Genomic DNA, 27,824 nt, shown 5'->3' with positions numbered 1-27,824 from the left:
AAATTCACTAAGAGTTTATTCCATCCCATCATCCAAGGCATAAGAGAGGATTATGCCCTGGTATAAGTCTGAGGAATGCCACTGGGAACTGGCTGCCACGTAGAAAGCTAGTGGTTGGTCAACACTGCATTTAACTAGGCAACAGAGGCAGTGACAAACACTGAGAAGACAAAGGCCATCTTCCAAGTTGCAAATGATTCAGCACACAGAGAACAAAGGTTGAGACTGAAGCACCCTTATTGGTAGATATAGATGTAACCAAATCCCTTTTAAATTTCTCTCAAAATGAAGATGCTATATCAGGGACAAGAAAAATAAACCAGGTTTTTTTTTTTTAATTCATTCTTCCAGGTGAAGCTGTGGTTTGGGCGAGATTTTTTTTTTTTTTTGGCAGAGAATCAACGTGCCTCGTAAAGAGAATAACATATTATTTGCACAAAAGAATAAAGCTGAAACTAACGTGATGTTTCTGTCTCAGTAAAACCATGACTAAAAATTCTAATGTGTAGCCAAGAAGTGCAGCCTTATACCAAAGAACAGCAGCCAAAGAAGATGTTTGTATTTATGGCTTTACAGAGAACCTTCCAAATTTGACCTGATGAAGAGTTGTCTAAGGCTTCTGTAAATAGGTTCTTTCCAATCCAATGAAACAGAGACCTTGAAAGCAGAAAAAATCCCTTTCAATTACCTTCTTTTCTCAAAAGAGGGGGCAGGGGTAGAAGAAAAAAAAAGGAAAAAGTTATCTTTAAAATGTGAGTCAAAGCATTAAAAAAAAACCACCCTTGGCTACTGTGTATTCTGTAATTCACGTGGCCCTAAGAAAAGGGATTTAAACCTGCTTCATTTGTTTCAGTGGATCCAGAAAGATCACCCAAAAGCTGTAAGCAGAAAGCTATAAGATGAGCACCACAGTGAGGCACATCATCTCATCTAAGAGATTTTGGCTTTAGTGTATGAGCAAGAATTCCAGCACCTCGGATCAGTAACTGATGCTACTCCCAAAATCCAGATCAGGGCAATGTCACTAAGTATACTACTCAAGACTTACAGGGCCATATTTCATCATCCTGCAGGTGACTGTCTCCAGCAAAACAGAAGACTTTTTACCATTGCATCTGAGAAATAAACTCAGAAAAACTCATTACAGGAAATCTTGACTTTGCCAGAAGCATGTTATGTTCATTTATTTCTATTGCTACACCAGTAGTTAGGCATAATAAAGATTAATTTCCACAAACATATAGTACAAAACTGAGAAGCAGTAACAATTCTTTACCAGAGTTTTATGTGGTTTCTCATTAGGAGATTTTTTTTTTTTTTTTTTTTAGTTTTTACTTTGTTGTGTCACTAAGTCAAAACTTTAGAAATTCTGCTTCCCCCTCTCCAATCCACTTCACCGTGCTGAGCGTCTGTTACTACCACCGCATTTGAAATACAGTAGCTTTATTACAAAGGGGCTTTAGTCACCAAGAGGAAAGGAGTATTTTCTTACATTGATGGGGATGCTACTTACAGAACAAGTGTATATAACTGAAATAAGATGAAAACTCTTATCTGCCTTGTAGCTATCTTACATTGTACTTACAGGTTCATCTAGTCAAGACTGGCCTACCTTCTGGATTTTTAAAAACGAGATGAGGTACTGAAGAGTATGTAGTACTACTTTTGTCTTGACTACTACACTATCAAAGTGGATGGAAGAAATGTTTAGGGCTTATTAATATCCAAGTGACTTGTCATAGACAGTGAGAAAAAGTTCATTACTTCCATAAATACCCACTATCTTATTTGCTTTTCTTTAAAATACTTAGAAAAAATGTTCTTTATTATGAAGTCTGTGTAAAGCTGAAATGAATTTTGACTATTTCTGACTTATACAGCTGGTAAAATCAGCCTCCTGATTTGTTAAAACCTTGACTACTTCAAAATGCTCCCAAAGAGTTCATTCAGCTTCATGGAAGCTATACACAAACCCTTCCCATGTTCAAAGCTGATGTAAAAAGTAGTACAAAAAATACAGGACAGCTTTCCACCAAAAAAACGAGCAGCAAAAATGCAGAATTTTTTCACAGATGGTAGTGGAACAAATAGCTCCCTATAGTTTCCCAGTGAGGCACTTCAGTAGTGAGACAACAGCAGCAGCAAAAAGAACCTGAACATTAAGATAAAACATGAGAAAAATGTTACTTCACAGACTATCTCCAAAGTCATAAATCAGACAACCTAACCAAGGGTTTATTTTTACCATACTTATTGTTGTTTTCAAAATGCATTTTGAAAAACAAAGAAATCCTACAGCAACCTTACTGATACTGCTGCTGGAATGAGTCACTGTTCTGGAGCTGTGGGGAAAATGTGACAGAAGTTCCATAGAAAGGGAAAGCGACGGTCTTTCCATCAGAAGTTTCCTAATGAAAGATGCTGGCACTGCAACTGTTACATAACATCTTCTTGTTGTTTTTTTAAAATTATTCCCATGTTCAGCATCCTAGCGGGATCGAAATCACAGTCCATCTAACAAAAAGGTGCACCTTTTTAAAGGAATACCAGCGCACACCACAAAGCCTGGAACCTGTCACACAAATTGGCTGCACAATATGCTGGCCACATTCCACAATATCAGTGCTCCAACTCCTGTACAGTATTGTATTTTAATTAAGCTATGCCTATTTATACTTTTTTATCAATCTCTCTGCAGCAACATTTGAAAGAAATCTCATTCGGAAGTCTTCTTCAAGGTACATTAGAACTAGCACCAACATCCATGATCCAGATGCTGAAGAAGCTTGTATTTCCTAAGATTATAGTTCTATATACAGAAAATAATGAAGGTTTATGCACAAACGCATGCAGGGGCTTAATGCCCTGCTCTACACAGGCAGCCGTATTCCAGCAATGCCTCCATACAAAAAAACCACCATTACTGGACCAAGAGAGATAAGGTAGTAGGATGAAAAACACTGACAGACAAAGTAAAAGATAAAAAGTGACTTTTCTTTCCTTCATGTTCACTTAATGATCGCTTTCTGCAGGAGACAGAAGGAGGAGAGCTGTTAATTATACCAAGAATACACCTCCAGGATAGAGTGAGAGGGGGATGCCATGGCAACTGGCAAATGCAACAGTGAACAAAACGGTCACCCTTTGGTAGGAGTGAGACCATGAAAGAGCTTGTCCTTTTGTCCCCCTATCCCCACCTCCTCCTTCCCCCTCCTTTCTTGTCATCTTTGCTGCATTAATAAAGCACACAGACAACTCAGGAAAAACAACTTTTTCTGTAAGCAGTCTCTGACGTCTTGATGTGCAGGAAGAAAAGATGAAAATTAGCAGCATGTGGGTGGAACAAAAAGGGGGAGAAAACACATGAGGTAGAACTAGAGATGATTATTTTCTAATTTTTTAATATTTTACTTACCTCCTCCCATCTCCAGCAAAGTGCCTTTACAGAAAGCTTTTAGCTGTTACTTGAAGAGAACAGCCTGGTGATTTGTTGTTTGGTGTTTTTGGTTTTTTTTTTTTTAAGAGTGAGAATTCGAGAACAAAATGCTTCAGACATTCAAGGCAGTTCAAACAAGTCACTCTCAAGTTTCCTCCTTCAAGAAAAAAGCCTATAAGACCGTGTCACTGCAGTGCTGACTGCATTCCACAGCAGAAGGGGAAATATCCCCTGAAGTGCCCTCTAGCTTCACTCACGGAAGACAATTTTTCCTGTTCCAAATAAAATGTCACATTCACTGTAAAGTCCAACATAGAGATCATAACATCACTAGACTGATGCTCCAGAGTCAATCTGAACACTTCTGAGGTTGAGTGCAGTTCCAGCTGCAGACCCTGTACAGCAAGCCCATCAGCCCTGATCCCCTAAAACCCTTCGGTTATGAGGCTGTGGTTTAAGACTACTCATCACCAGCACTGGAAAGAGTCAAACACTGGTAAAAGAAGAAAACAAGAGCTCAGTTACCTGTTTTGGAACTAGGGGAGGGCAGTAACAGCAGCACTAAAACTGTGCCTTTCCTCAAAACCCCCTGCTTTTATATTACAAAAGCAGCAAAACTTCTGTAATAATAATAAAAAATAATAATCAGGGATCACAGTGGCAGACTGCCAGGAGTCTGAAAGGCACGGCTGATTTGCATAACCTGATTGTGCCTTTGTGTTTATAATAAAAATTTCTTGTTTTGATTCTGATGAAAGCTTCTTCATGAAGCATCATGTTTAATTAGATCTGACACTGAAAGCTGCTGAAGAGTTTTGACTGCAGGTTTAGAAAGGGAAACAAGAGCACTTGCTGGCACCAGCCAGTGGGAGAAGGTGGTCATGTATGTATGTGTTGCTTTGGAAGAGGCGAGTGAAGCCAAGGGTGAAAGGGAAGATTTGATCTGTCAGAACAGGGCAGGGAGAGCTCAAGGTCTGGCAGCTGGAACAGGAAAGGGTGGTTGAAAATTTCTTCTCTCTCCCTCACTGTTTGGGGATGGAGTTGGTCCCAGAGCAAGGATTTTTTTGGCTAAGGCAGCAGTGAGTCTTAAATAACTCAGCAATGTTGAAACAGTCCCTTCTCATGACATTTAGATGATATACTATACCATAAGGAGCCAATAGACATTTCAGCTACTACAACGCTACCCATTACTGGGAGTTTCTACAGTCAGTCCCCTATTCTCAAGGGTCACAACACAGGATTAGAGACTTAGTGGCATTTTGGAACTTTGCCTTTGAACACTCTTGTATTTTTAGAGATGTTAAATACAGCCCTGTGTGCAATGTTGACGTCTGCAATGTTTTAAGCTGTTCCATATAAATTCAGTTCTCAGGATTGCTGATGTACAGTATACCCTAACACACAACCACAACGTTTCACCTGTACTCTTTAGGCTACCTGTCATGACAGTTTCAATGCTGGTGAAAGCCGTAATTTTAGTATTAAGGCATTCAATATTAAGTCCACAGTAATAAAAATACCCTTTCAAATTGCAAGTCAAGAAAAAAAGAAGACAGATGTCTTCTTAGACTGAAGTATCTCCACATGCATTAATATTCTGCACACTAAGAAGCTTCATCATAGCTGGTGCTGCAATAACTTTCCCATGCCGACATGTCCTTAACAGTATCACAGACATCATCATTATGTATAAAATGAAGAATTAAATATGACCAATTTTAGGCAGTCAGTAGAAAGGCTTATTAGAAATTCTCTAATTATCTAGAAGCTTCACAACTGCTTCTGCCAGCACGTCCCCTCCTTGGTCCTTAGGAACACACATTTAAGCACAAAGCTACCTCAAGGTCAAACTAGTCTGCTTCTTAATCTTTCATCCTCCTTCAGCAAGTCCTCCTTGGTATTCCATTTCCAGGGACCATTAATTTCATATGAAAATCTTAGTTGGCAAGACTGAAAATATATCTTATAACTCAGAGCCATAGCTGACTGCTTTCAGGATCTCTGCAAATTTTTTGATAATATTCTCAGACTGAGAAAATTAAAAGAAAAGAACAAACATCCTTCAAAATGCTGCTTGACCAAACTGAATTAATCTCTACTCTAACTTCAGAAACTTAACTAATGACACAGTGACCACTATGGGGTAGCTATTTCAGCCCATTTGATACATGTGTATCAAAAGCCTTGCTCACACTTAAGAACTTAAGCATAAAACGACAAAAAGAGGAGGAATGACTTTCATTCCTCTGGATGAACAACTGGAGCTGTTCTCCAGTCCAGTGGGCTGCACAGCCACACAAATGCTTGTGCCAGCACAAAGGAACATACACCATAGCAGAGGAAGAAGCAGCTACCGAGGAAGCAGGCTTACTTCTTCTAGCAGCAGTTCTCTCTTTCAAGTGCTGATTTACCTATGCTACATTCTTACGCTGTGAATCTCTATCATGTCTTCTAGAGGTACGACTTTAGACAACAACAAAAATAATCAGAAAACTAACACCCATCACAGCCTGTAAGTACAACCAGAACTACTTACTTTCTTCCCTCAGATACTAAAAGGCCACCAGGTGAGATGGGCTACCACTCTCCCATCTTTTCCAATTGCATGACTACTCACTTCATGACTTTAAATTCTAGCCTGAGCAATTAAACGTTGTTGGAGTCACAACCCCACTCCTGATGGGTCACTACTGGTGGTCATACACCCTTCTTTGGAAGCTGCCATAGTCTGAACTAAATTCAAGTAGTTTCTGAAACTTCAGCCTCTTTGTTTTTAAAACAGTACAATAGGCTAAAGGGTCAATAGGCAGTACTAGAACATGCAAATATTTGAGAAGTTATTTTGTCAAATCCTCTGCATATGTTAGTTTAGTCACATGATCAACTTGGCAACTTCAACAAGAGCAGTTAAATAGGCAACAAGCAGCAAAACAACATTCTCTGAAGGGCTGATGATTATACTGTTGTAACAGATAAAATGATATTTATTTGCAAAGTGTTCACTGGGCCATCTTCTGTAACACTGGAAACTGACCAGACAATATTGCCCTTGTCCTCTTGAGGACACAATAAGAAAGATAAACAGCAGCATTAATATCGATGTTTAAGAACGTTGCATCACCACTCTAGATCTTGAACTAAAGTGTGCTCAAGCTTATGAATACAGTACTTTTTAGAATTATTATTATTTTGGAATACTGAACGAAATCTCCCAGCAACTTACACTGAATACATTTTTATACCAATTACTGGAATCTCATCTGTTTATGCTACTGTCTTCCCACCCACCGTAAAGGGTTTTCCTTTTTATTAAAAACAAGAAAACTGCATTCACTTCAGTCTTCCCTGCCATTTCACTTTCACATTAGACAGTATTACAAGCTGAGATTTTACTTCACCATTATGGTTTAACAGTAAATATTTATTACAGTAACACTGAACCTAGCTAAATACAAACACAGCACAAATTATTAATGATGTTAAAATCCACCCCCCCACACACACACCCTGGGTAATATAAATGGATTAACTTATATTGTATTTGCCAGTAGGTTTTTCAAGTTCACAAGTCTCCCTTTGGTAACCTCTTTGAATGACTCTTTCAGCTCTTCAGCTGCTTCTCAATTAGACATTAAAAACTCAAAGCTCCCATAAGCAGGATTTGGTAAAGCAAAACTGTGTTTGCTGTGGAAAAACACCAAGTACTCCCGAAAGTTAAGAGCTGGATCCAATTAAGTTTGAGAAGATGTTTAAGTGATAAGATGATGCTCAACTGATTTTAACTGGTAAGGTTCCTCACCACACTAGAGCTCTAATGCTATAGCATGTTACCTAAGTCTGTACCGAGTACACACAGGTACACCCTTCTGTTAAAGGTGTTACAGTCCAAGCACAGCACACTGTTAAGCATCCTGTTAAAATGTTAAGCAACACCTGAACTGTGAACCGCAGTCACATGTATAAAGGACTCCTTTTTGAAACACAATTTTCCATCCTTGGCACAAGCAGGCTATGTTGCCACCCTATACAAGATCTCATGACAGAATATCTACATTAATTTCTTTGTTGATGTGTAGCATGTCACAAGAACACTTCAATTTCAACAGCTATCCTGAAGCAGAGGAACTCATCATGGCAAGGTTTTGTACCACCATCTTTTTCTGCCTTCTTCAAGGCTGGGAGCCAACCCTTCTAAGCCACTTCCCCATGCATTTAGCTGACTTTGTAGAAGAAGACGCTAAAGTGCCATCAGCTCAACACATGTTAACATTGCAACAGTCATGAGGACTACAGAGGACTTCTGAAATCAAGTGAAAGGGCCACAGTACTGCCAAACTATTAAAAAGGTTATACTTTTGTGATGAGATCTAACAACCCGCTTTGTCAAATTCCATTTACTGATTGCTCTATTGTTTCCTGCTTAAGCCTCAAGAGGTGTATAAAAAGATTTCAACTAAGTTGTTAAATATTTAGGTTAAAAACTCCAACTGGTCTGGAAGAAAGCTGAAAAGCTGTAATTCAAATAATTCCTTATTTTAGTAGTAAGTGAAAACTTCCATAAAGAAACCATATACTGCCTGGAACTGTAAAATACAACAGCCAACAGAGAAAGACATGCATCAAGGTGGACTCTTTCTTCACAGGGGGTTTTTTGACTGTCAATTGCTTGGGATAAGTGACTGAAGAACCACAGGTCCTGTAAACCTACTCAAACTATCCAATAATAAAGCACTTCTCTGGGCTGCAGCAGCTCTATACATTACATAATTTGTTTACAGACTGCAAATACTTGCCCATTTTAAATAAAACAGGATTCAGTATGCTGAAAACAGACAGATGTCTACAAGAGCGGCTATTCCTGTGTCTCCACACTAATTCATAGTGTTATACGAGCAGCAGGGCAGCTTCACACAGCTTACAAGATTCTGCTAGAAACAGCCGAAAGTGAGACTGCAGCATGTAATAATCTCATTAGCTGGGACTGCTTCCTAAAAGGGAATGCTTACAAGCTTCAAAGTGCATCGTGTTAAGAGGTATGCTTTATTTCAAGTGATTTAACTGGAATTTCATCAATTCCAGTGCAGTTATATAGTAGCTTACCTACTGCATCTACTTTCAAGATTAGTTTGTGTGCAGGTTTTTCATGATTCTAGTGTTTTGCCACATGCCTGAGTAAGTGTTGACTTTGCAGGAAGAACTGCCATAGCAATCGCATATCCAGAATCTTCAAGAAAGCTCATCAAGGAACTTGGCTGATCCATGCAAGTTTGTTGAGTGAATACATCCAAAAAGCAAACAGTAATTTTATTTCAAAGAAGCTTATTAGCAAATTCTTTTTATTTTGAAGTCATAAATCAGTGTGATGTTGCCTGTTTTTTCCCCCAAGATAAACTAAAAAGCCTTAACTTGCCAAGATTTCCTTAACAAAAAAACCATAAAATCTTAAATACCAGACCACAATCAAAGAAAACACTTCTACTAGAATACCTCTTTTGACACTTCTGTTAATTTCTACAGTTCAATGGAAACATGCTACTGACTTTCCAAGGGGCACAAACTGGAGAAAGTTACTTCCAGAAAATCTAATAAAGAAAAACTCCCTTTACTCTTACATCCTGTCCTGTTACCCTGCTAGGAGATGCACTATACAAATGCACATTTTAACTAAACACGCTGTTAGATCATTTTTATCTCAGTATTAATAACTGGAAACATTTATGGATACTCAAGACTCAGACTTTCTACACAGCACAGGAAAAAACACAGGTCGGCATGCCTTCTGACAACTAAAACTAACACAATTTCAGGAAAAAATTTAGTGTGAAGGTAATCTTGTCTATAATAAATGCTGTGTAAGAGAGTCTGCCCTGAGGGCTTCAACCCCCTCTACTCTCCTAGACAAGGCAATAATCACCAGTAAAACAATATTCATCAAAATGAGATGAGGAGAACAAGCATCCCTAGATTCAAGAGAATAATGCGTGAAAACACAAGGTTCAAGCTCCACTTGAAGGCACGTATCTTCAATGAAAACAAACAGAAAAAAAGCTGGAACTTTCCACAAAAGACAAAGAAATCTGCTTTTCCTGAAGCTGCAGAGTAGGCAGCACTAACCCTTTTTACAGGAGTTGACCTACAGCCTTAAATTTCTTCAGCTGTACTAGGCAGAAAAGCCTAAAAGGAAGGCCTCTTAACTCTATATAGCAAAGGTTCACCTTTGTAAGTTCTCCTACCTCCTAAGCAGCATCTCTAACAGTTGTACTTCAGTTCTGAGAAGCATTTTTCATGTACATTAACATACTGAAGGGAGGATCAGGTAACGTGAGTTATTTGAGGTTAGTTTGGAAAGATCTAAAGAATAGAGGCAGTGTTCTGGTGATAGATACTGGACTTGCTTCAGAAACTAGAAGAATTAGCTGGAGTTCTAAGAAATGTGTTTCTTTTGAAAATCAGGTGAGATAGGTATTCAAATCCTTTCCACATTAAGACAATATTTAACTTGCTAACATCAGAGATGTACCACCTCAAAAGTTTTTGCAAAGCAGAGATAGGTGTATTTTACAGAAGAAAAGCCCCATCCCAATTTGGAAGATGAAGAGAAATTCTGAAGAACAGACTTTTACTGTCCTTCCATTGTTATGGTATTAGTGCCTAGGCAAAGGGAAAGAATCAAGTGATGGAGAAGCAGGCAATTCTCCCCCTCTCTGCAACAATACTACCTTTTTCCTGGTAACTGGCGAGTTCGAATGCGTGTGTGGATATATCTAGACTAGTCATAGCTTGTAGCTTTTCTTGTATGTACAGTTCTGCTGGGTAAGGCACATGACAGGAAGATGAAATTACAGGAGATGATGGGAAGATGAAATAATGGAAGAGATACTCAAGGGACAGAAGAGACAAACTACAGAAAACCAGAATAACTTTCTGCAGCTCGTAAACCAAGTTTGTTCAAGACATTTCTGAAAGAGCTCTACTTTAAATCAGTACTGAAACATGGTTCAACATATTCATATAGTTATATACCTTTCTTGTACAGAAAACCTTAGAGATGCTTTCTGGTTTACACTTAGGCATGATACAGACCACCACTTGTGAAACACTCGAAGATAACAGACTTCCAAGTTGCACTTCAACAGATTTTTTTTTTCAAATATTCTTAGACAAATACTATTTTAGTTACTTTTTGAGAGCTAGCAATCAATAACACAGACTGCATTTTCATAGCATAAAACACTCACAAAGCTCTGAGCAGTATTAACTAGGAACACAGATTTTTTCTTCAAAATATATTTTATCTTCTAGTCAAAATGTGCTGAGTAACTGCTTCTTTGTGTGCTGGCGGCAAAAATTATGGAAAGTACAAACCTAGAAAATACTCTGGGGCTTTCAACTGATGGTTTGCTGGCAAAACAAATGGCCACAAAACACGTCATTCATCCAGTTCTCCTCTTGGCTTTGATTTCACATTAAGGACTGATAAATAACCATCCCTTTAAAGCTCTGTAATTGTTCACTGGATAAACTGAGAAACTACAAGCTAAAAATAAACTGAGTAATATAACAGAGTTAAAATCAGTTTCTCAGCCATGCAAGTTGAGAGAAAAGATATTTGGTATCTCTGGAGCAGAGTGCAATGTTAGGAAGGGAAGAGCTGATGAGGTTGTTAGCCCTTAGGGATCAGAGAGAAGTAATTACCATCCATGAAGTGCTGAGGAATTATGGGAACATTAAGGAAACTGTAGTGTGCTATAAATATTTCAATTTTAAGATTGTTTGGGGGTTTCCCCACAAGCTTTTGGGCACGCAAACTGTCCTTCAAGCCTGATATACACAATAGCAATGACCCTAACAAAAGGGATGAGCTCCCTACACTAATGTGACCCAACTTGTCTTAGATGACAACAACACAAGGAAAGTAGATATTTCTAATTGCTGCAAACACTCAGTGACAGACTTGATTGTACAGGCTAAGTAATAAAAGCTTGTTACAAGCAGCCAGAGACTTCACAGAGCTTACCTGTTTCTGTGCTGATGCTCCCATATGCACCTGGCAAAACTTGACTGCCTGTTCAAGTGCTACTTCTTCATCCACCTGAACACAGAATCACAACTAATGAAGTCACAATTACTTAGCTCATCTATAAATCTAATTAAAATCAGATGAAATGGGGAGGTAAAGCATGAGAATAAGGCGGAGAAGCAGCTCTTCTATGGCAGAACAGTGATCTTAAGTTATTTGGGAGTCTATAGTGAAAGATATAAAACGCTCTCTTAATACAAAATAATATTTAGCATGAACAAACCTCATGGTTTCCAATAATACCAATAATATTGGTATTATAGCTCTTAACTGATTTCAGAAATTTACCTCCAAAACATGGAGGGTTTCCCCTCCACCTCTAGTAGTGGTCTCGTCAAGAGAATGGTTCTTTGGGAGATACATATCTCCCCAGCTTTTGAACAGGTATAGGGCCAATTTTATACTGCTTGGTTCAGCACTTATTGTTATTCTATAAGCATGTCCGAGGTCACACAGAGAAATTACAACTAACGGTAAAATACTTTACCTGTTTAATCAGCATGTACGTTTCAGACATGATCTTCTCAATTTTACCCAGGTCATAGGCCATAACTTTCTGACCTTGCTGCCATACTCGATAAGCATCAAGCAGAAGTGTTTTCCCAGACTCCACATCCTCAAGTAATTTCCTCTTCCTGCTTGATCTCTGGACAGGTTCTTCTGTAGGTACTGCTTGAACTATTCCTTTAGCTGCCTGCTGCTGATGTTTTGAGCTAATACTTAGCTCTTCCAAAGAAAGTTCTGGAGTCCGGCTCTCTGGAGCTCTCTCTTTTGAGTTCCTGCCAGACTGAAGACGGTCTGGCTCACTGCGTTTACATGAAGAATCAATTTTTTCAGGGTCATTAGAATTTCCATCAAGATCCATCGGCTCAACTGAACCAGGCCTAGGGAGCTCTTTAATTTCCTTGTCATTCTTGTCCTCTTGTTCCAATATGTCCATAGCATTGGGAATTTGTCCCTGTGTGACCTCCTTTACTCCGTTTTCAGTACTATGTACTACTCCATCTGATAAAACTGGCTTTTTGGGAAGGACATCCTTCCCCTCTTCAGCACTAGTTTTATTAGAAACGTCTGTTGTCATCCTTCCTGAAGGAAGGTTAGAAGACTTGGAACTCTGATCTTCTGAAACCTTAGTGAAAGAAGTCATTCTTTTCTGTTATTATTGCAATCAGAAAGCATTTGAGCACAGCTATGACCACCATGAATACTGACAACGAGTACCTTTACATTACTGTCTCTGCTGAAGAAAAAGCATTTATTCTATATTCATTCTTGTTTGTTCCTGAATATTAATTAATCCAAGCCACAAATCTTACAGTTAAAGTAAGATTTTTTTATCAGTGAAAACATCACAGAGAAATCAACTGCATATGCTGAACCAAAGCTGCAATGTTTTTTTCCCCTGCACTACTTCAGTGTGTACTGTGGGATCCAACTAAATGAAATCCAAGGTTTTAACAGTGCAGAATTTTCTTCTAATGTACTGAAATCAAAACTAAACCTGTTTCGTTTGGCAGCTGCAGATCAACCTCCAATTTAAGAACCTTCCCTTTGGTTGCTCTTACTTAACTTTCTTCAGAAAGTTAGCAGATCAAGAAGTATGCTAAATTCTGCCACAGGGTTTTAATTTTTGTACCTTTACTTTGGTAATGGTCCAATACCTCAGTATGTCATCTCTTCTTTCAAAAATTGCTAGTGATACAATTCTTTCATCCAGATCTGTGAACAAACTATTTCATACACACAGAGTTCCAGTGCTCTTACGGATGTTTTCATTTAATTTGTTAAACTCATAATCTGTCAACTTGAAAAACCCTTAGGAACAAGTTCTTCCTTAAAAGTGTTTATCAAATAAACTTCCAATTTCCAATTATCTTAACTCAGAAACTGCTTAGTCTCTATATGACTTTTTAAAATTAAATCTAAATTACAATTCAATGTAATAACAGGTGTGGTGCTGTCAAGGACTAGCAGTTAAAAATGGCTAGGCATGTATATCTAGTTGCCTAGTTTTGTTTTGCAAGAGGAATCTTAGTTCATTTTAAAACGAAATTTCCAATAGCTCCCACCTGAAAATGTAGCTGTTCTACTACCATCATTTGAAATTTGAGGGACAGCCAAACCAAAGTTCCTGCAATCCATTCTCAACAACTATATTTGTTACTAGATTCCCAAATAAGGAAAAACAACAATGCTGGAAGAAAGTTTTCTCAGTAGCTGCATATAAACAAAAGATATCAGATACAACTGATAATAATGTAGCCCTTCAGCCCGAGGAGATCTAAGGAATAAGTAAACTGAACATAGAAAAATTTAATTACCAATGACCATTAAATGCACTGCTGCCTTACCTGTGTCAGATCGTTGAGAGTGTCCTCCAACACTTTCACTGTAAGCACAAAGGCTTGTTGGGCCAGAACCTGGCGATCTGCATCACGCAAGTACTTCCTGTGCCACAGTAAGGTAACAGAAATTAAGCCAACTGCCAAAAGGTTAATGGACTTCAAAAGCAAGAACGAGGATGTTAAAAAAAAAAGAAAAAAAAAAATCAAACCAAAACAAACCCATCCAACAAAAAAACCTAACATAACGATTCTAAAAAAACAAGTTAGAAGAAAGCAAACAAAACATACACAGTTGCATATTGAAATACAACACTTCAGTTATTTTTCCCTCCATTTCTCCCCTCCCCACAATCATTTAAGGTGACAGGCATGAAGCAAGAGATAGCACTATCTGCAAACAGAGGGAAGGCAAGAAATGAAGAAAGAAACCCCAAAAAACCAAACCCAGAGCAAAACAGACAACCAGAATTACAGTTTTCTTTTATCAGGCCTTCTGTGCCCCTCAAATACCAGCTTTTCATTCAAACCTTTTCTCGAAAAAGAGTACTAGTCACACAAAGTTATCTTTGAACTGTCAGGTGATTTTCATGTTCTGGATGAACCATGCATGTGAGATTAAGGACAACAGCAAATCCTTTCTCGTGTGTCTTATCAGTTGCCTTTGAATCTAGGTTTTTTAGAGCTAAAACACCCATGTACTAATACTTTTTTCCTATTCAATATTATTAAAAAAAAAAAATTGTATATCTAACACTTATTCACTCTATAGCTTCATTTAATTTACTAGAGCATTGTAACTTCAGTGTATTCTGACACAATGCTTTAGTTCACTTTCAAGGGCAACATTTCCAGCCAGCCATCCCACCTAATTGAGTTTGACGGAAAACTGAATTTCTATCTCAGAACTGGCTGGTTCTAATGACAGGGCTAAATATAAAGTAAATAATTTTGAAGGGTACTATTTCAGTAAAAAAGCCAACATTTTTAATACACGTATTTTCTCTCTACAGTATTACATTAAATTGGTAATTCTGTGGTTTGCTTTTTAAACAAGATACAAAAACCTGACTCCTCATTAGTTCAGTAATAACTAAAGTTCAGCTAAAAACCGTCCTATTTTTAAAAACAGGGCTGTTACAGGCATATACTAGACACACCCAGAATATCTGCATTTATAAGTTCCTGTAATGACTGTAGTTCACCATGGCTGGCACTGGCTGATCCAACATGTCAAATTACTTGTTTGTTAAATTCAGTCTAGACTTATAAATAACATAATATTTTTAGTACAGCTGTGGGCTTGCTTAGGACAGAGTTTAAACCTTCTATGGTCCAGTACTTCTGATATGCTGAAAGTCAAAGTATTTTTGGCTTCAAGTCTGCTGAACATGTGGCAACATATTCCCACACATACTACAACCTATGCAAATTCACACGCACTCACACTCAAAAACACATGAAAGAGCCTTCAATGCCTCCAACTTACTGCCATCAATCATTCAGTTCAATTTCTTAAGCATTTGCCAGAGACTAATCTCAACATTTACCACTTGGCAAACTACTAGAATTTTACCTCAATTGCTTCAGTGTTTTCCTTAGATGTTTATTTTGGTCTTCCCATTGATATGAACCTGTATATAGCTCGCATTAAACGGCTTCTTTTTCCTTAAATAAGGTTAATGCAATTAAAATTAGCTCACCCCTGAATAGGATAAGCTTTTTAAATAGCATCAGCTGCCAACAGGCACATAACCATTGTTCAGTCTGTCAAGGATTACAGGAAGGCAGGACGCCTGGGCCGTGACCTCCCTCACTGGACACAGCTCTTATGCAAGAGGCCAGCAGAGGGGTGCAGAAGTCATGATGCTCTGTTCCCTCAGTGAATCCCTTCACATGACAGAAAACCTCTGCAAGTCTGTTAAGGCAGCTGTATGGCTGCTCTGAGTTTCAACAGAAAAGCAGAGAAATTCTAGACTCTACTATGGAATTGTAATCCTGAGAAAAATCAACCATCCTTCCACTACGTTCCCAAGGAAATCTGTCTAAACTTTTATCCTAAGCTAAAAACATTTTTAAATCAAATAGTTACAGAGTGAACAAAATACATTAGCTTTACAAAGTAATCGATTAAAATAAACACATCATACTTTCCCTGATCAGGGGTCCTCTGAAGCATAGATGAGACTTTCAGCAAGGTGTTGTAATCCTTTAGCTGTGACAGCACATTTAGCAGTAAGACAATAGAGCGGTTCATATGAGATGCAAAACTGCCTGGGCGGTCAATCTCATCCACGGGGATTCGCCAGATTCCCTGCAGAGAAAGGAAAAGAGAAAACCTCTAAAGAGGGATCCAACTGAAAATGGCAGAAATCTTAAAAAATAGGTCAGATTCCACAGCATACTGAACTTCACTGAGGGTCAGGGGAATAATGGACAGACAAACGCTGTGGTCCTTCAGACAGGGAGATTTGGATTTAAAGTCAACTGATTCCTGCCAGTAGCAAATGAGGGAGGCTTGCATAAGCCACAGCACACCTTCTAAACGTGCTTCTGAACTATTCCCAGGAAAAGGCAAGCAAAGCCTAAATTATATTGTGCATTTTTCTTAAACGCCTGTGAACACGCCTTCCTAAGCCAAAGCTCAACTACCATAAAAAACAAGGTGTAACTTAAAGTAAGATTTCCTGGCCTGAAAGCTGCTACGGCTGTGCAGCCACCGCAAGTGTCTATCTTCAAATAATCTGTTACTAAATGTCTTAGGAACTTGGTTACTGCCTTGTATCCTCAGTGTTCACCACGGCACTAACCAGCCTGATAGGAAGAATCAGATTCCTCAGCAGTATCCATTTTCCAGTGGCAGATTCAAATACTTGTGTATGCATCCTGAGCTTTCTAATTAAATTTCTATTCTAGGACAAGGGAATCTTTGGGAAATAAGGCTGGAGACTGATAGAAAATACAATTTAATTATGGTTAGTCAGCTCAGATTTTGCAATGTCTAGTAAGTCTAAGGAGTTTTTTTCCAATGGATGCTGTCAACACGCTAGTCAACCATATCTGAAAAAATGTAATGCAAATACTACTATGCCTGCATGTTAGTACGCAACTTATATTATGACCATTCACAAAAACCGCCGTTACATCAGTGGAAACCTTTCTCTTGTACTTTAGTCAGTTCTGAAACTTTTCCTGTAGCAGCTCTTTTAAGAGGAAAATCCTCTGGTCGTGTATACCATTTTGTGTCAATGCAGGAAAGAATAGTCTCAGCGAGAGGACTACCTGACTGAAAATGAATTTTGCTTACCAAACCGGTTCAGAGAGCAGGATATACAAATATTTACTCCTTTATCCTTGTTTAAAGGTCTTGCTTTGATATTTTTAGCTTTACTTTCAATGTGAGCAAAATCCTTCAGATCTTAACACAAAGAAAATTATTACTGCAATCTTAAATTACATTTGACCACAAAAGAAGCAAATATGTAACCAGCCTGTCTACAACAGAGCCTCCCCCTACACGTCTTCAGAAAATCTGCAGTTCTATTCCATGGGATGTTTTTTTGCCAAGTTCCTATACAACACACAAATATCACTGTCTTTAAATAGGAAACAATGACTTCAACTAAATACAATACACAGACTGCTCTGCAAAATTGTCTTTATTTTCCTCGTGCTCTCTACTCTTACTCCCTATTGATCACAGAGAAAGCCATTTTTCCTCTTTGATCTCTGAAGCTTTCTTTCAAACTTTTTTTTGTAGCTTCCCGTTTCCACAAAGTACCTAAAACCGTACCATGACTGCCCCCTGAGGCACAACCGTCGCTTCCTCCTATCCCCAGCTACCACCGCCCACAAGTACCTTCTGCGGCTTGGTGGCAAAGCTCTTAACCTGTTCGTACAGCTCAGTTGGTCTCAAGCATGTACAGATCTTGCAAGTAACAGTTCCATCAAACAGCACATACCTCATTTAAATAGAGAGTCTTTTTCTTCCCCCCAACTATACAATTACTCTCCTTTCAGGCTACAGATGAAACACACACATTCTGGGCCTGGCATTTTTTGCTTCTCTGCACATATGTAAACTGGGTGTCTGCCAAATCCTAAAACAACTGAATGCCTCATAATGCACCACATTGCAACAGCCTACTTAGCCAATTTAACTACAGAAAACAATTTATGGTCAACTTAGATGCATATTGTAGGAATGGAAGACAGCCAATGTGTAGGTTCCTGGTCTTTCTCAGCATTATCTCATCCCTCCTTTGAATTAGGCAGATTACTTGGAGGGAGCTTTCAGATACTTTCTGGTATCAGTTGAAAATAATTCTGCAGCTCCTTCTCCCATGGCCTGTGTACACATTTTAATGCTACCCTAGAAATTACAATAACGCAGTAAAACCATTTGCAGTGACAGAATATGCTAATTGCAGCCAGAAAGCCTGAAAGTGACAAAGTCCATCTGACAGAAACACAGTTGCATATTTTAGGAAATGCTGCTCTTGTGTCTTTCTACAACAGGGCACATTGAAAGAGCTTAAATTAAAACTCACATTAGGGGTGTTTAAGTTTACTTTATCATTGCAATTACAAAAGAATGCCTGATTTTAAAAGAAAAGTCACCAATTTTTCATGTGTTGACTTGCAGTTTTACAAATGCAAAACAGCAATAAATAAGATTACTGTCCTATGTTACATACCTGCCTGTCTCACATGCAGCCTCAAGCCAAAAGCAGAAAGAACCTGCCATCAGGAGTCAGAACAATCTTCATTCCACCCACTGTGATTTTATTAAGCAATATGCAAAACACTGATGTTACAGTGAGTTTATCAGAATTTACTTAATGAGTGAGGAATTCTTTTTAAGCCTGCAGTTTGAGTCAAAGACTAAAGAAACAGTCTTATTCAAACCTCTCCCAAAGAGAAATTTAACTAAGCACACCAGGCAAGATTTTTTCCTTCCCTATCTATAAGCTGTAACTATCAATAAGCTTCAGGAAGAATATTTCTCAGACCATACACTGCAACTTTTTAGAAAGCTGAATGCTAGGGTTTGGGTTTCTTTTTTATATAACAAAACTTAAGATAGATACAAATGCAAAGCTTGTAATGAAATAACTGGGGAAGAGAGCAGAAAAAGTTAGTCAGTTTGACTAAAATCAAAAGTTTTCATATCATCATTTGAAAATTCAGTTTTCTTAGCAAAGTACCTCTCTTGAAATTACACACACACTGAGGAATGCAGAACCTTGTGATCAACATCTGCAGTTCTTTGAAAGGTTTTGTTACTGATTATCACCACGCAGGCCACTTCACAAAATGTCTCCAGCTCTGGCCACCAAAAGGATTTTAAGTCCAGTGCACTGCCCTTGTTTGATGGCCACTGTTCCTGCAGCTGAAAGGTTCTCCCCGCTTCTGCAACAGCCAGCAAAGCTGTTTACACGAAACTAGAGGAAGGCGCAAGACGCTTCCAACAACTCCAAAATGCCTCTCATGACCCAAAACACCAAGCTGCTCTCCATGCCTTCCTGGCTAAACAAACACTCTGTATGAGCTGGGGGCAGGGGAAACAAGCCCGATACACACTGCTAGAAAAAACATAAACCTGGGAGTACAAGAAAATCCTGCAGATAACAATAATACTGAATTTTACATTAAATATGAAACTGAATAATGAAGTTAATCTACCATATTCCTGGTGATACTTCTTAATTTTTTTCAGTTTGAAACTTGCTGCACAACCTCCCCTTGCAAAAGAATTGAAGACCCAGGGAGGAGGGTGAGGAGAAGAGGACCATGCTGCACAGGCTTTTGTGAACACAAGCTACAGCAACAGCAGCTACTTTCCAGTTCAGTCACTGAAAATAGAAAGGAAGGAAGTGCTTATTATTCCTCCATGCTGCATACTCCAGAACTTTACAGGAGGGGATTCCCTGGGGTTTAGGAATGCCTCTCTGAGGAGGAAAGGCTGACAGTTCTCGACAAAACCCAAACTTCTCTGGGGATGGCTGCTGCTGACACTAGAGAGCTTCAGAGTAAGCCATTTTCTAAGCAGAGATCAAACTTTGCTCTCTCAATGCTCCATGAATGAAATGGAGAAATGCTAGTCATAGTTTAGACAATCCGATTCACATATAACAAGTAAACACATTAAAAACACTACTGTTACAAATAAAGACCTCCCGTTACTTATGACTCAACTCCCTCTTTTTTTTTCCTTCTCTTTTTTCCCCAGGAGGTCCCAGAAGTGCAAGCTGCACCACATACAACAAACTCAATTCTACTGCTGCCTTCAAGTGACCAAAGCAAAACCAAACACTTTCCTAACTTTTTTCTTTTTAAAGACTTTTAATACAGGGTTAAGCACAACACACTTAAGTAGTACTAACGTTACTTGTGTCCTCTCTTCACAGCTGCTTAGGTCAACCTAACATCTTTGCACTGGGGGCCTGAAAAGGAAAGGAATATGGTTCAAGCTGAACAGTTTAAACACACAGGATTTGAAAGCTCACTCTTTTCAGCTAAGAAAGTACAGTGCATGCTTTGAATATCCATACTCCCCTCTGTAAGCATCACTTTATTTAGTGTAAAGTTGCTAAGTATGTGTTTGCTTGACTCACGTCTTCCTGCTGCGTCTGAGCGTAACCATTAAAACCGCTGTTCTTCCTCCATTTAGCAAATTACTAAACCACCTTTTCTCATTGTCTTAACATGCTCCCCTATCGCTTATTGTTTCACCCTGTCAGCTGATTTTGGTTTTTCTTCTTTTCTACAGACAATTCTATTATTTTTCTTCCTCGATTCCTCATTTCATCCACACTGCTATTCAGCACTTGGTGGAACAATTCCACCTCTGTCAACAGGAATGTGAGTTGGTACAAAAGTATTAAGAAATGAAAGCAGCTGTATTCAGAATATTAAAATTATTAGCTGCAGTGACTTGTCATCAAGGGAAAAAAAAGCAGCCTTTGCTTCCATAACTTAGCCAACTGCAGAAAAATCTTACAAACTTTTTTAAAGAGTATTTAAGCAGCACTCCTCTTGTCTACTTTACTCTTGTTCACATAGTACAGTAAAGAATATAAAAAAAAAGTATGATAATAAATGACATTTTATCAGCCTGGAAAAGGAAACAGAAATAAGGCAAAACTGCAGCAACTTCCTTTCAATAAATCAGAACCAAGCAGGACTATAATTCCTGGTCTACAAAGTAAATATTGTCTATGTCTTTTTTTTTAAATACACACACTCATTCCAAGTGAATAAAAAGCATGTATGCTTTCTGGAAGAACTGTTGAATTCTGCAACATTATTTTAGCAAGAGAGCAACATGAAAAATATTGACAAATGAAAATGCTCCACATGTTCCATTTATCATATGCTGATAAGCATAATGGACAATTTCACCTCTTAATTCTCTCTTCAAAATACAACTATTTTCAGAGTCTTAGATTTCAGATTTTTTAGTTTCTAGAACAATCATTTTACAGTTGACTTGACATTAAATTGATTTTAACCATATTGAAAGAACACACAAGCCATACCCACCTGGAGAGACTATTATGTGTGAGCATGTCAGAGACGTAAACACCCAAGTCAGGGAAAGGAAGTAATTTCCCTGCTGCATAAGCTATTATATAAAACCAGAAATGCCTTGTTAAGATGATGAGTTACAAGTTCAGGTGGAATTAGTGAAACAGAAACTGAGGTCTACAGATCGCCTTTGCAAAACATGGGGTTTGGCTGTTCGCCAGGCAGAATCTAGAGCTTTTTGTTCACAGGGTCAGGAGGCTCAAGGAGTTTTACTCAGATGGTTCCCATGTACCATGTGATTTCAAACCATGTCAACAGAAAGTCACATCATGTCTTTTTAAAGGGAATTGGCTAACCAGACTATAAAAAAAGGAAATAAAGAATTCATTCTACTCCATGGCTACAATGGAAAGAAAGATAGAGAAGAAAGCAAGAAGGAGCAACAGGCCATTCTCTTAAAACCTGTTTTGAAGCTGCAATCCTGTTCGAGCAATGATACAGCTGTGTTCCCTCCAGAGCTCTGCAACAGTGTGTGCCTCAGGCAGACATCGCCCCCTTGAAAATCCAGGAAACACAGGAGGTGTGCGTATAACGCACCATCCCCTGGATAAAGACGACTGCTCCTCGCACTATTTTTCCTGGCTAATGCCAACAGTGCTGGTGCAGCATCCTTCCCCAAGGTACGCTAAGAAACAATCCTTAGAGTCCCTCTAGCCCCTAATTTCTCCCCTCTGCAAATCTGGGGTGCTAAAGCAAAGACGGATTTGAAGATACAGTTGTGGAACACCGGGTTTTTTGGTGGTTTGGGTTTTGGTTTTGATTTAGGTTTTTGGGGTTTCTGTTGTTCCCAACATTAAAAAATGTTCCCTTTTGGACAACTGGTCAACTCCTCAAGCTGGAAGGTCAGTTATTGACAAAAAGACTTTTGAACAAATTACTTAGTATATTTATTGTCTTTCCTCCAGAATCTGCTCCCTTTTACCAGCAGTATTTTAGGAAAGAGAGAAAAAGGGATTGGTTAGGAAAGGAATTAAATTATCAGCAGTAAGTTTCATTCACTGTGTCTGGCAGCCAATCCAGAGTTTAAAAAGGAGAGAAAGAGACTTGCCAAAAGGATGCAGAAGAGCAGAAGCCATCCAGAGATTTAGTCAGGCACCTCTATCTACTCAAACGAGAACACTGAGAAAGACGTCTGCTCACCCGTGCTGGGATTTCTGAGTCTGCCTTTGGTACTTCAGTATCTCTTTTTGAGGTAGACTTTGGTTTTACATCCTGTCCCTGTCTAAAAGAGCCTAGAATTCCTCCTTTGGGAAGATATGAAACACAGAAATTCAAAAGAATACAGAATGCTTCTAGGTCTTCTAACAAGCAAATAACCTGGTACAGAAACCTAATGAAAGAATATGAAACCCTCAAAAGGAAATTTATCAGGATTTTGCATTTCTTTAAAGGCATTTGCAGGGGTCAGATGCAGGAAGATTTCTTTATCACCAAAATAAATGGTTAGTAGGGAACATCTAGAGAGTGACAGGGTTCTGGTTTGCCCAACAGACAGCCTTTCATTGTTTTAAGAGGGTTTTTTTCTGCTTAGATCTTTTCTGCATATCTGCTACAACCAGACTGCCTGGCATCAGATGCAAATGGTACTCAAAGCTAATGAAACCACCTTGGTACAGTCCATCCATCTGCCTGGAAGTGGGCAGGCTCCTTGCATTAGCCCTTTGCAGACATTAGCAAATTCTCATTTTTTTGACAATGTGTGGAATTCATTTAATCTGACTCCATGTGTCTATGATACAGACACACACATTTAATGATTATCACCTGGAAACCTTTTACAAAGAGAAAGTCATGTAGGGGATGTGGCTCACCTGAGCTATTACAGGCTCCATCTTAGGATGAGATGAGCTACACACTAGAAACAACTATCTCCTTTGAATGCAAAGGATGATGACTACATCATAAAAGATGATAAATATTAGGGGACATAAATATCAACTGTCAAGTCTGCAAGGTGGCTCTGGTCTCTACCATTGGCATGCCGAGGTCAAGCCCCACTACCCATTCTTATTCCTAAAGGTGCTGCAGAACTAGAAAGAGAATTAGGGCTAACACAAAGCTGGGAGAAGCTGTTGGTTCCCACAGAAGGGCAACTTTCAGGATCCTGAGATTTTTTTTACCTAGACTTTCACTTCTGTCACTAGAGTGACTGGCCCCATCTCCCCAGAGGTTACAAAGTAAACAGCTAATAGCATCCATGCACTTTCACCAGTACTGTGCTCTATTTGGTGGAGGGATTTTGCCTAGTTCTAAGAAAATCTAAAATTGCCTCAGAACACAGAACTATCAGCTATCATCTTTGCCTACAACTGGTAATATCACCCAAAAAAGGCAAACCTGGCACAGTGTATTACTAACATTATTCTGACAACACTCTGCCTTAAAAGAATACAAGAGTAGTACAGCATAACAAAGCCTAGGCATGAAGAAGAGATTAGCAATACCTAGCAACCTAATGCAGGGACAGAAGAGTTGAAGTCTGGAGGTAAGTCTCAAATGTCTCCCTCTCCAAAAGGTAGCCCTTCCCTTCCACTCCTCTGGGAACAGCAACAGGACAATGCTTACATGGCAAAAGTAAGTTAAACATAAGACAGATGTTCAAAAGGATGTGGAGAATGATACAATCTGTGGAATGTCCAAACAGGCCAAGGGCAAGGCAGCTGCTACAAGCAGAAGATGAACATCTGCTAATTTTCAAGTTCAGCAGATGAGTGCAGTAGAGGAAAAATGCTAAAACTTACCTACCTGTCTTACAGGTACCTAAAGCTGTCTATCTCCAAACAGCTTCCACAGATTCACCTCCACCATCTAGTGCAGTATACATGACACTAGAAAGAAAAGGAGGACAAGAACTTTGTAACATTAGGATGTATGCTAATCGTTGAGATCCGGATCATTGTTAACGTAAAATTGTGAGTTGCTCAGAGATTCTTCATGCTGAAACACCGCAGTAAGGGCCTCCTTCCAGTACAGGATGCCACCTTTTACTATTTCAGTAGGCTTGAAGCATTTCACAGGATTCAAGGAAACACATTTTCACCTACTTACTTAAATATCCAAGTTTCAGATGGAAATTACTGATTACCCAATACATGAACACTCAACTGATTTTGAGTATTTTAAATTAGGCTGTCAGAGTGCTAAAAAAGTTCTTTTACCAAAACACTCAAAATTTTTATGCAACAAAGACTGCTCTTCAATCCTACATCCCTTACTTTTCAGCAAACAAAATGCTTAACTGCCCACTCCTGCCCCACAGCTGACATGCAGCATCCCTGCACTGGCAGCATGGAGTGTCTTTAAGATTTTAGACTCTCTTCCATATAATGACACATACTCTAAAATATCAAGACAAGAAGTTATAAAATCCCAGTGTTTTCAAAATCTTTCAGCATATTCATACAACGCTTAGAAAAAGTAACATCATCCACCTGTATATTTTACGACTGTATCACCAAGTTAGACTCAAAATCTCAGAAAATACCCAAAGCTAGAGGGTTTCAGGTTAGAGCAGCAGTGTGGAGGAAAATACCATGATTTTAGGAAACAGTGACCAAGCACTCAGTGTTCATTCTTGTCAGCATCAAATCACTAGAATACATGGTACCAGGAGAACCTGCTAAAAGAGGTCTTTGAGCCTGAAGGAACATAAATCAAAAGGTCCAGAGAACACTTGCTACTAATGTCAATCACAGTTTTTGAAAAGAGAAAATGCTCTAAAGCAGTATCATATGGCAGCTCATAAAATACAATCTAGTGATAATCTTTAAAATTCCTAGGAAAGAGTCTTCAGCTTAATTGTATCATGATATAAAATTTCATCTTCATATAAAATTACCTAGAAACATTCTCCTTACAATAGCTTTTAGCTAAGATTCATCCTTCAGACATATCAGTTTCTCCTATCTCGGAATATTGTGAGTGATCATGCAGACACATCATCTAACTTTGGGGGCCTACATAAGGACTTTTCAAGAGAGTACATCTTTCCTCAGCAACCTGTTGGGCATAGCTCCTCTTGACGGGGTAAGCATGAAAGAGTAAGTAGGTTCAAGGTGATGCAACACAAAACCAAATCTATTTGTGTACCGTACATACTGCAACTTCATCAGAAAAGAGCCAAGTTGTCATTAGGAGGTGACATATTAATATGTAGTTGTAATGACTACCTCTGGTTGGGTATTGGCAATATTTCATCAAATTTTCATTAGAGTTGTTCAGACCTCAGACTTTTGTTCAGTAGTTATGAGCCACAGCCTTCAAAATATACTTAGGTAGGGGCTTTTGAAGGTTATTTCACAAAAAAGTCAAGATTATGGAAAAAGACAGTAATTTTCACTGAACGGATTCCAAAGTTATTTTACAAAAATTAAGACAGTTGCATATCTGAATGCAAAGAACTGTCAATATTTTTAATAGCATGAATATAAACAAGTACTACAACCAGGAGAAAATATAAAATGCCATACATACCAGGAACGCTACTAAGAAAATTATAGTCAACTGTTCACTATTAGCCATCAAATTCTAAAGGTCTTTTGGAAAGCAACAAAAATGACACGCTCCATCACTGGCTGGTATTTTGGTATGTGCACACAATCTGGAAGCACAGACGAAAACTTGTATCATTCAGCAATGTTAAGAAGAACAAAAGCAAGAGAAAGCTGAACCAAACAAAAACGGAAACTCCTCTAGTGTTCTGACAGAGGTAAAATGACAGCAGGAGCTAGTGGAAAAGCCTTTTAATCTCAAATCAGAATCCTCAAGGTCTGGCTAGGATTCCCTATTCCTTTTTTTCTTTTTTTAATGCCAGTTTTATAAAGACATGGATTTGCAAATACATGACTGCATATCTGAAGGTCACAGTTCTGCCTGAGGTTTCATACTGGCTTAGGAATGACAGAAGTACACATCCTGGATTTCAAGCTGTCAGCTGAAGCTGAGGGCAGGAAGAAGCTTATTTAAAATAGGTAGTAAAAACCAAATAGCCCATATTAGTGGCTATGAACCAGAAAAAGACATGTACAATGGTAAAAAAGAGTCACGCCTTGGACAAGACACTCATTTCAAACTCTACGTGAGTTTGCACGTTTCAGCCTCATCAATTACGATCTCCAGATTAAGTTATTAGGAGCTGACAGATAACTCATTTCATTATCTCTTCTCCCCCCACTACAGCAGCATCCATAGAACACTTCCCTTCTCTGTCCAGCAAGTGGAGGCCCTGAATGAGTCCTGACTGCTATAAAAGGCAAAAAAATCTCTTACTGTTATGCACCCCATAGCTAATCTTGGAGTATCTTTTCTCCTCTGATACAGGAATTCATGCAATAAAAAAAGAATTTAATTAACTCTATTATTCAAGTATTGTATCTTTTTTTTTTTGGGGGGGGGGTGGGGTGGTGGTGGGGTGTGTTAACACCTAATGCTGTCTTGCTTTCAGAGACTCCCAGGACTTACTCAGCAATACAGGGTTTAAAAACAAAAAAAAAAGTAGTTCTTTATCCAATTATAAGAGTTAGTGGAAATCTCTAATTTAAGTAAACATTTAGGCAGCAGCCTGCCTAGCACCCCAAGTAAAGTTGACTAATCTTTGATAACACCAGAGGAACAAGACATTGCAGAGAAGCTATAATTCAATTACCCTATTTACAGTAACGTAAATCACAGTATACACCAGGGATCTTCAATATTCAACCAGCAGCAATACTACAACAGCTTAATCTAGCACAAGGCATGGCAGTGACTCAGTTAGCTAGGCAGAAGACAGGGTACAGCCTGCTGGTGTTTGATTTCAGGGATATTATGAGACAGAAATTATTTGTCTGAGAACAACCACAGTAATTATTGAGGGGGAGGAGAAGCGAGGAAGGCCTCAACATTTAGAGTATTTCAGACTCCAATAAAGATGCTAAAAACACACAAAAGTCCTATTATTGAAAACAACCAGAACAATATCTGGGTATTCAAGATGTCAACCTGAATATGCTCCAATAAAAAAAGACACATCTTGCAGCTCACTGGGTAATAAAAACCTCCACAGCATATGCTTTAATTCCTAGATCTGCTTCATGCAAAATGCCCACAGCACGCACAGAAATCTGCCATTGCACAAATAAACACATGCTGCAGTAAATTAAAAAAATAGAAACACGAAGCTGCCACGGCCAATGCTGCAAAAAGCATGTGGCACTTGCTTTATGCACACCACCAGAATTTACTGCAATTAAGACATACGTTCTAAAATTATAAATGTGATCAGACAAAGCTGACTGGTTTTAACAAACTGCTAATTAAATCGGAATCCTCTTATCCTCTCTCTGCCTTTAGCTGAATGGAGCAGTGACTGCTACAGCATAGTAGCTCATGCAAA

The 27,824-nt window shown here is 38.7% G+C and overlaps 1 protein-coding gene across 6 annotated transcripts in view; it reads right to left on the bottom strand.

The window, feature by feature from the left end:
- CABIN1 (calcineurin binding protein 1) overlaps positions 1-27,824 on the bottom strand; it is a 118,083-nt gene that overhangs the window by 18,970 nt on the left and 71,289 nt on the right. For all 6 annotated transcript variants that reach the window (XM_055704796.1, XM_055704789.1, XM_055704808.1 and 3 more), the window contains 4 exons: positions 16,012-16,175; positions 13,871-13,967; positions 12,007-12,648; positions 11,457-11,531 (listed from right to left, as the gene is read on the bottom strand). In XM_055704796.1, coding sequence (XP_055560771.1) covers positions 11,457-11,531; positions 12,007-12,648; positions 13,871-13,967; positions 16,012-16,175 — 978 coding nt within the window. The remainder of the gene's footprint in view (positions 1-11,456; positions 11,532-12,006; positions 12,649-13,870; positions 13,968-16,011; positions 16,176-27,824) is intronic.

The sequence above is a fragment of the Falco cherrug genome, chromosome 1 (genome assembly GCF_023634085.1).
Source record: "Falco cherrug isolate bFalChe1 chromosome 1, bFalChe1.pri, whole genome shotgun sequence".
NCBI classification, from domain to species: Eukaryota; Metazoa; Chordata; class Aves; order Falconiformes; family Falconidae; genus Falco; species Falco cherrug.
This window is presented reverse-complemented; position numbering and strand designations above follow the sequence as displayed.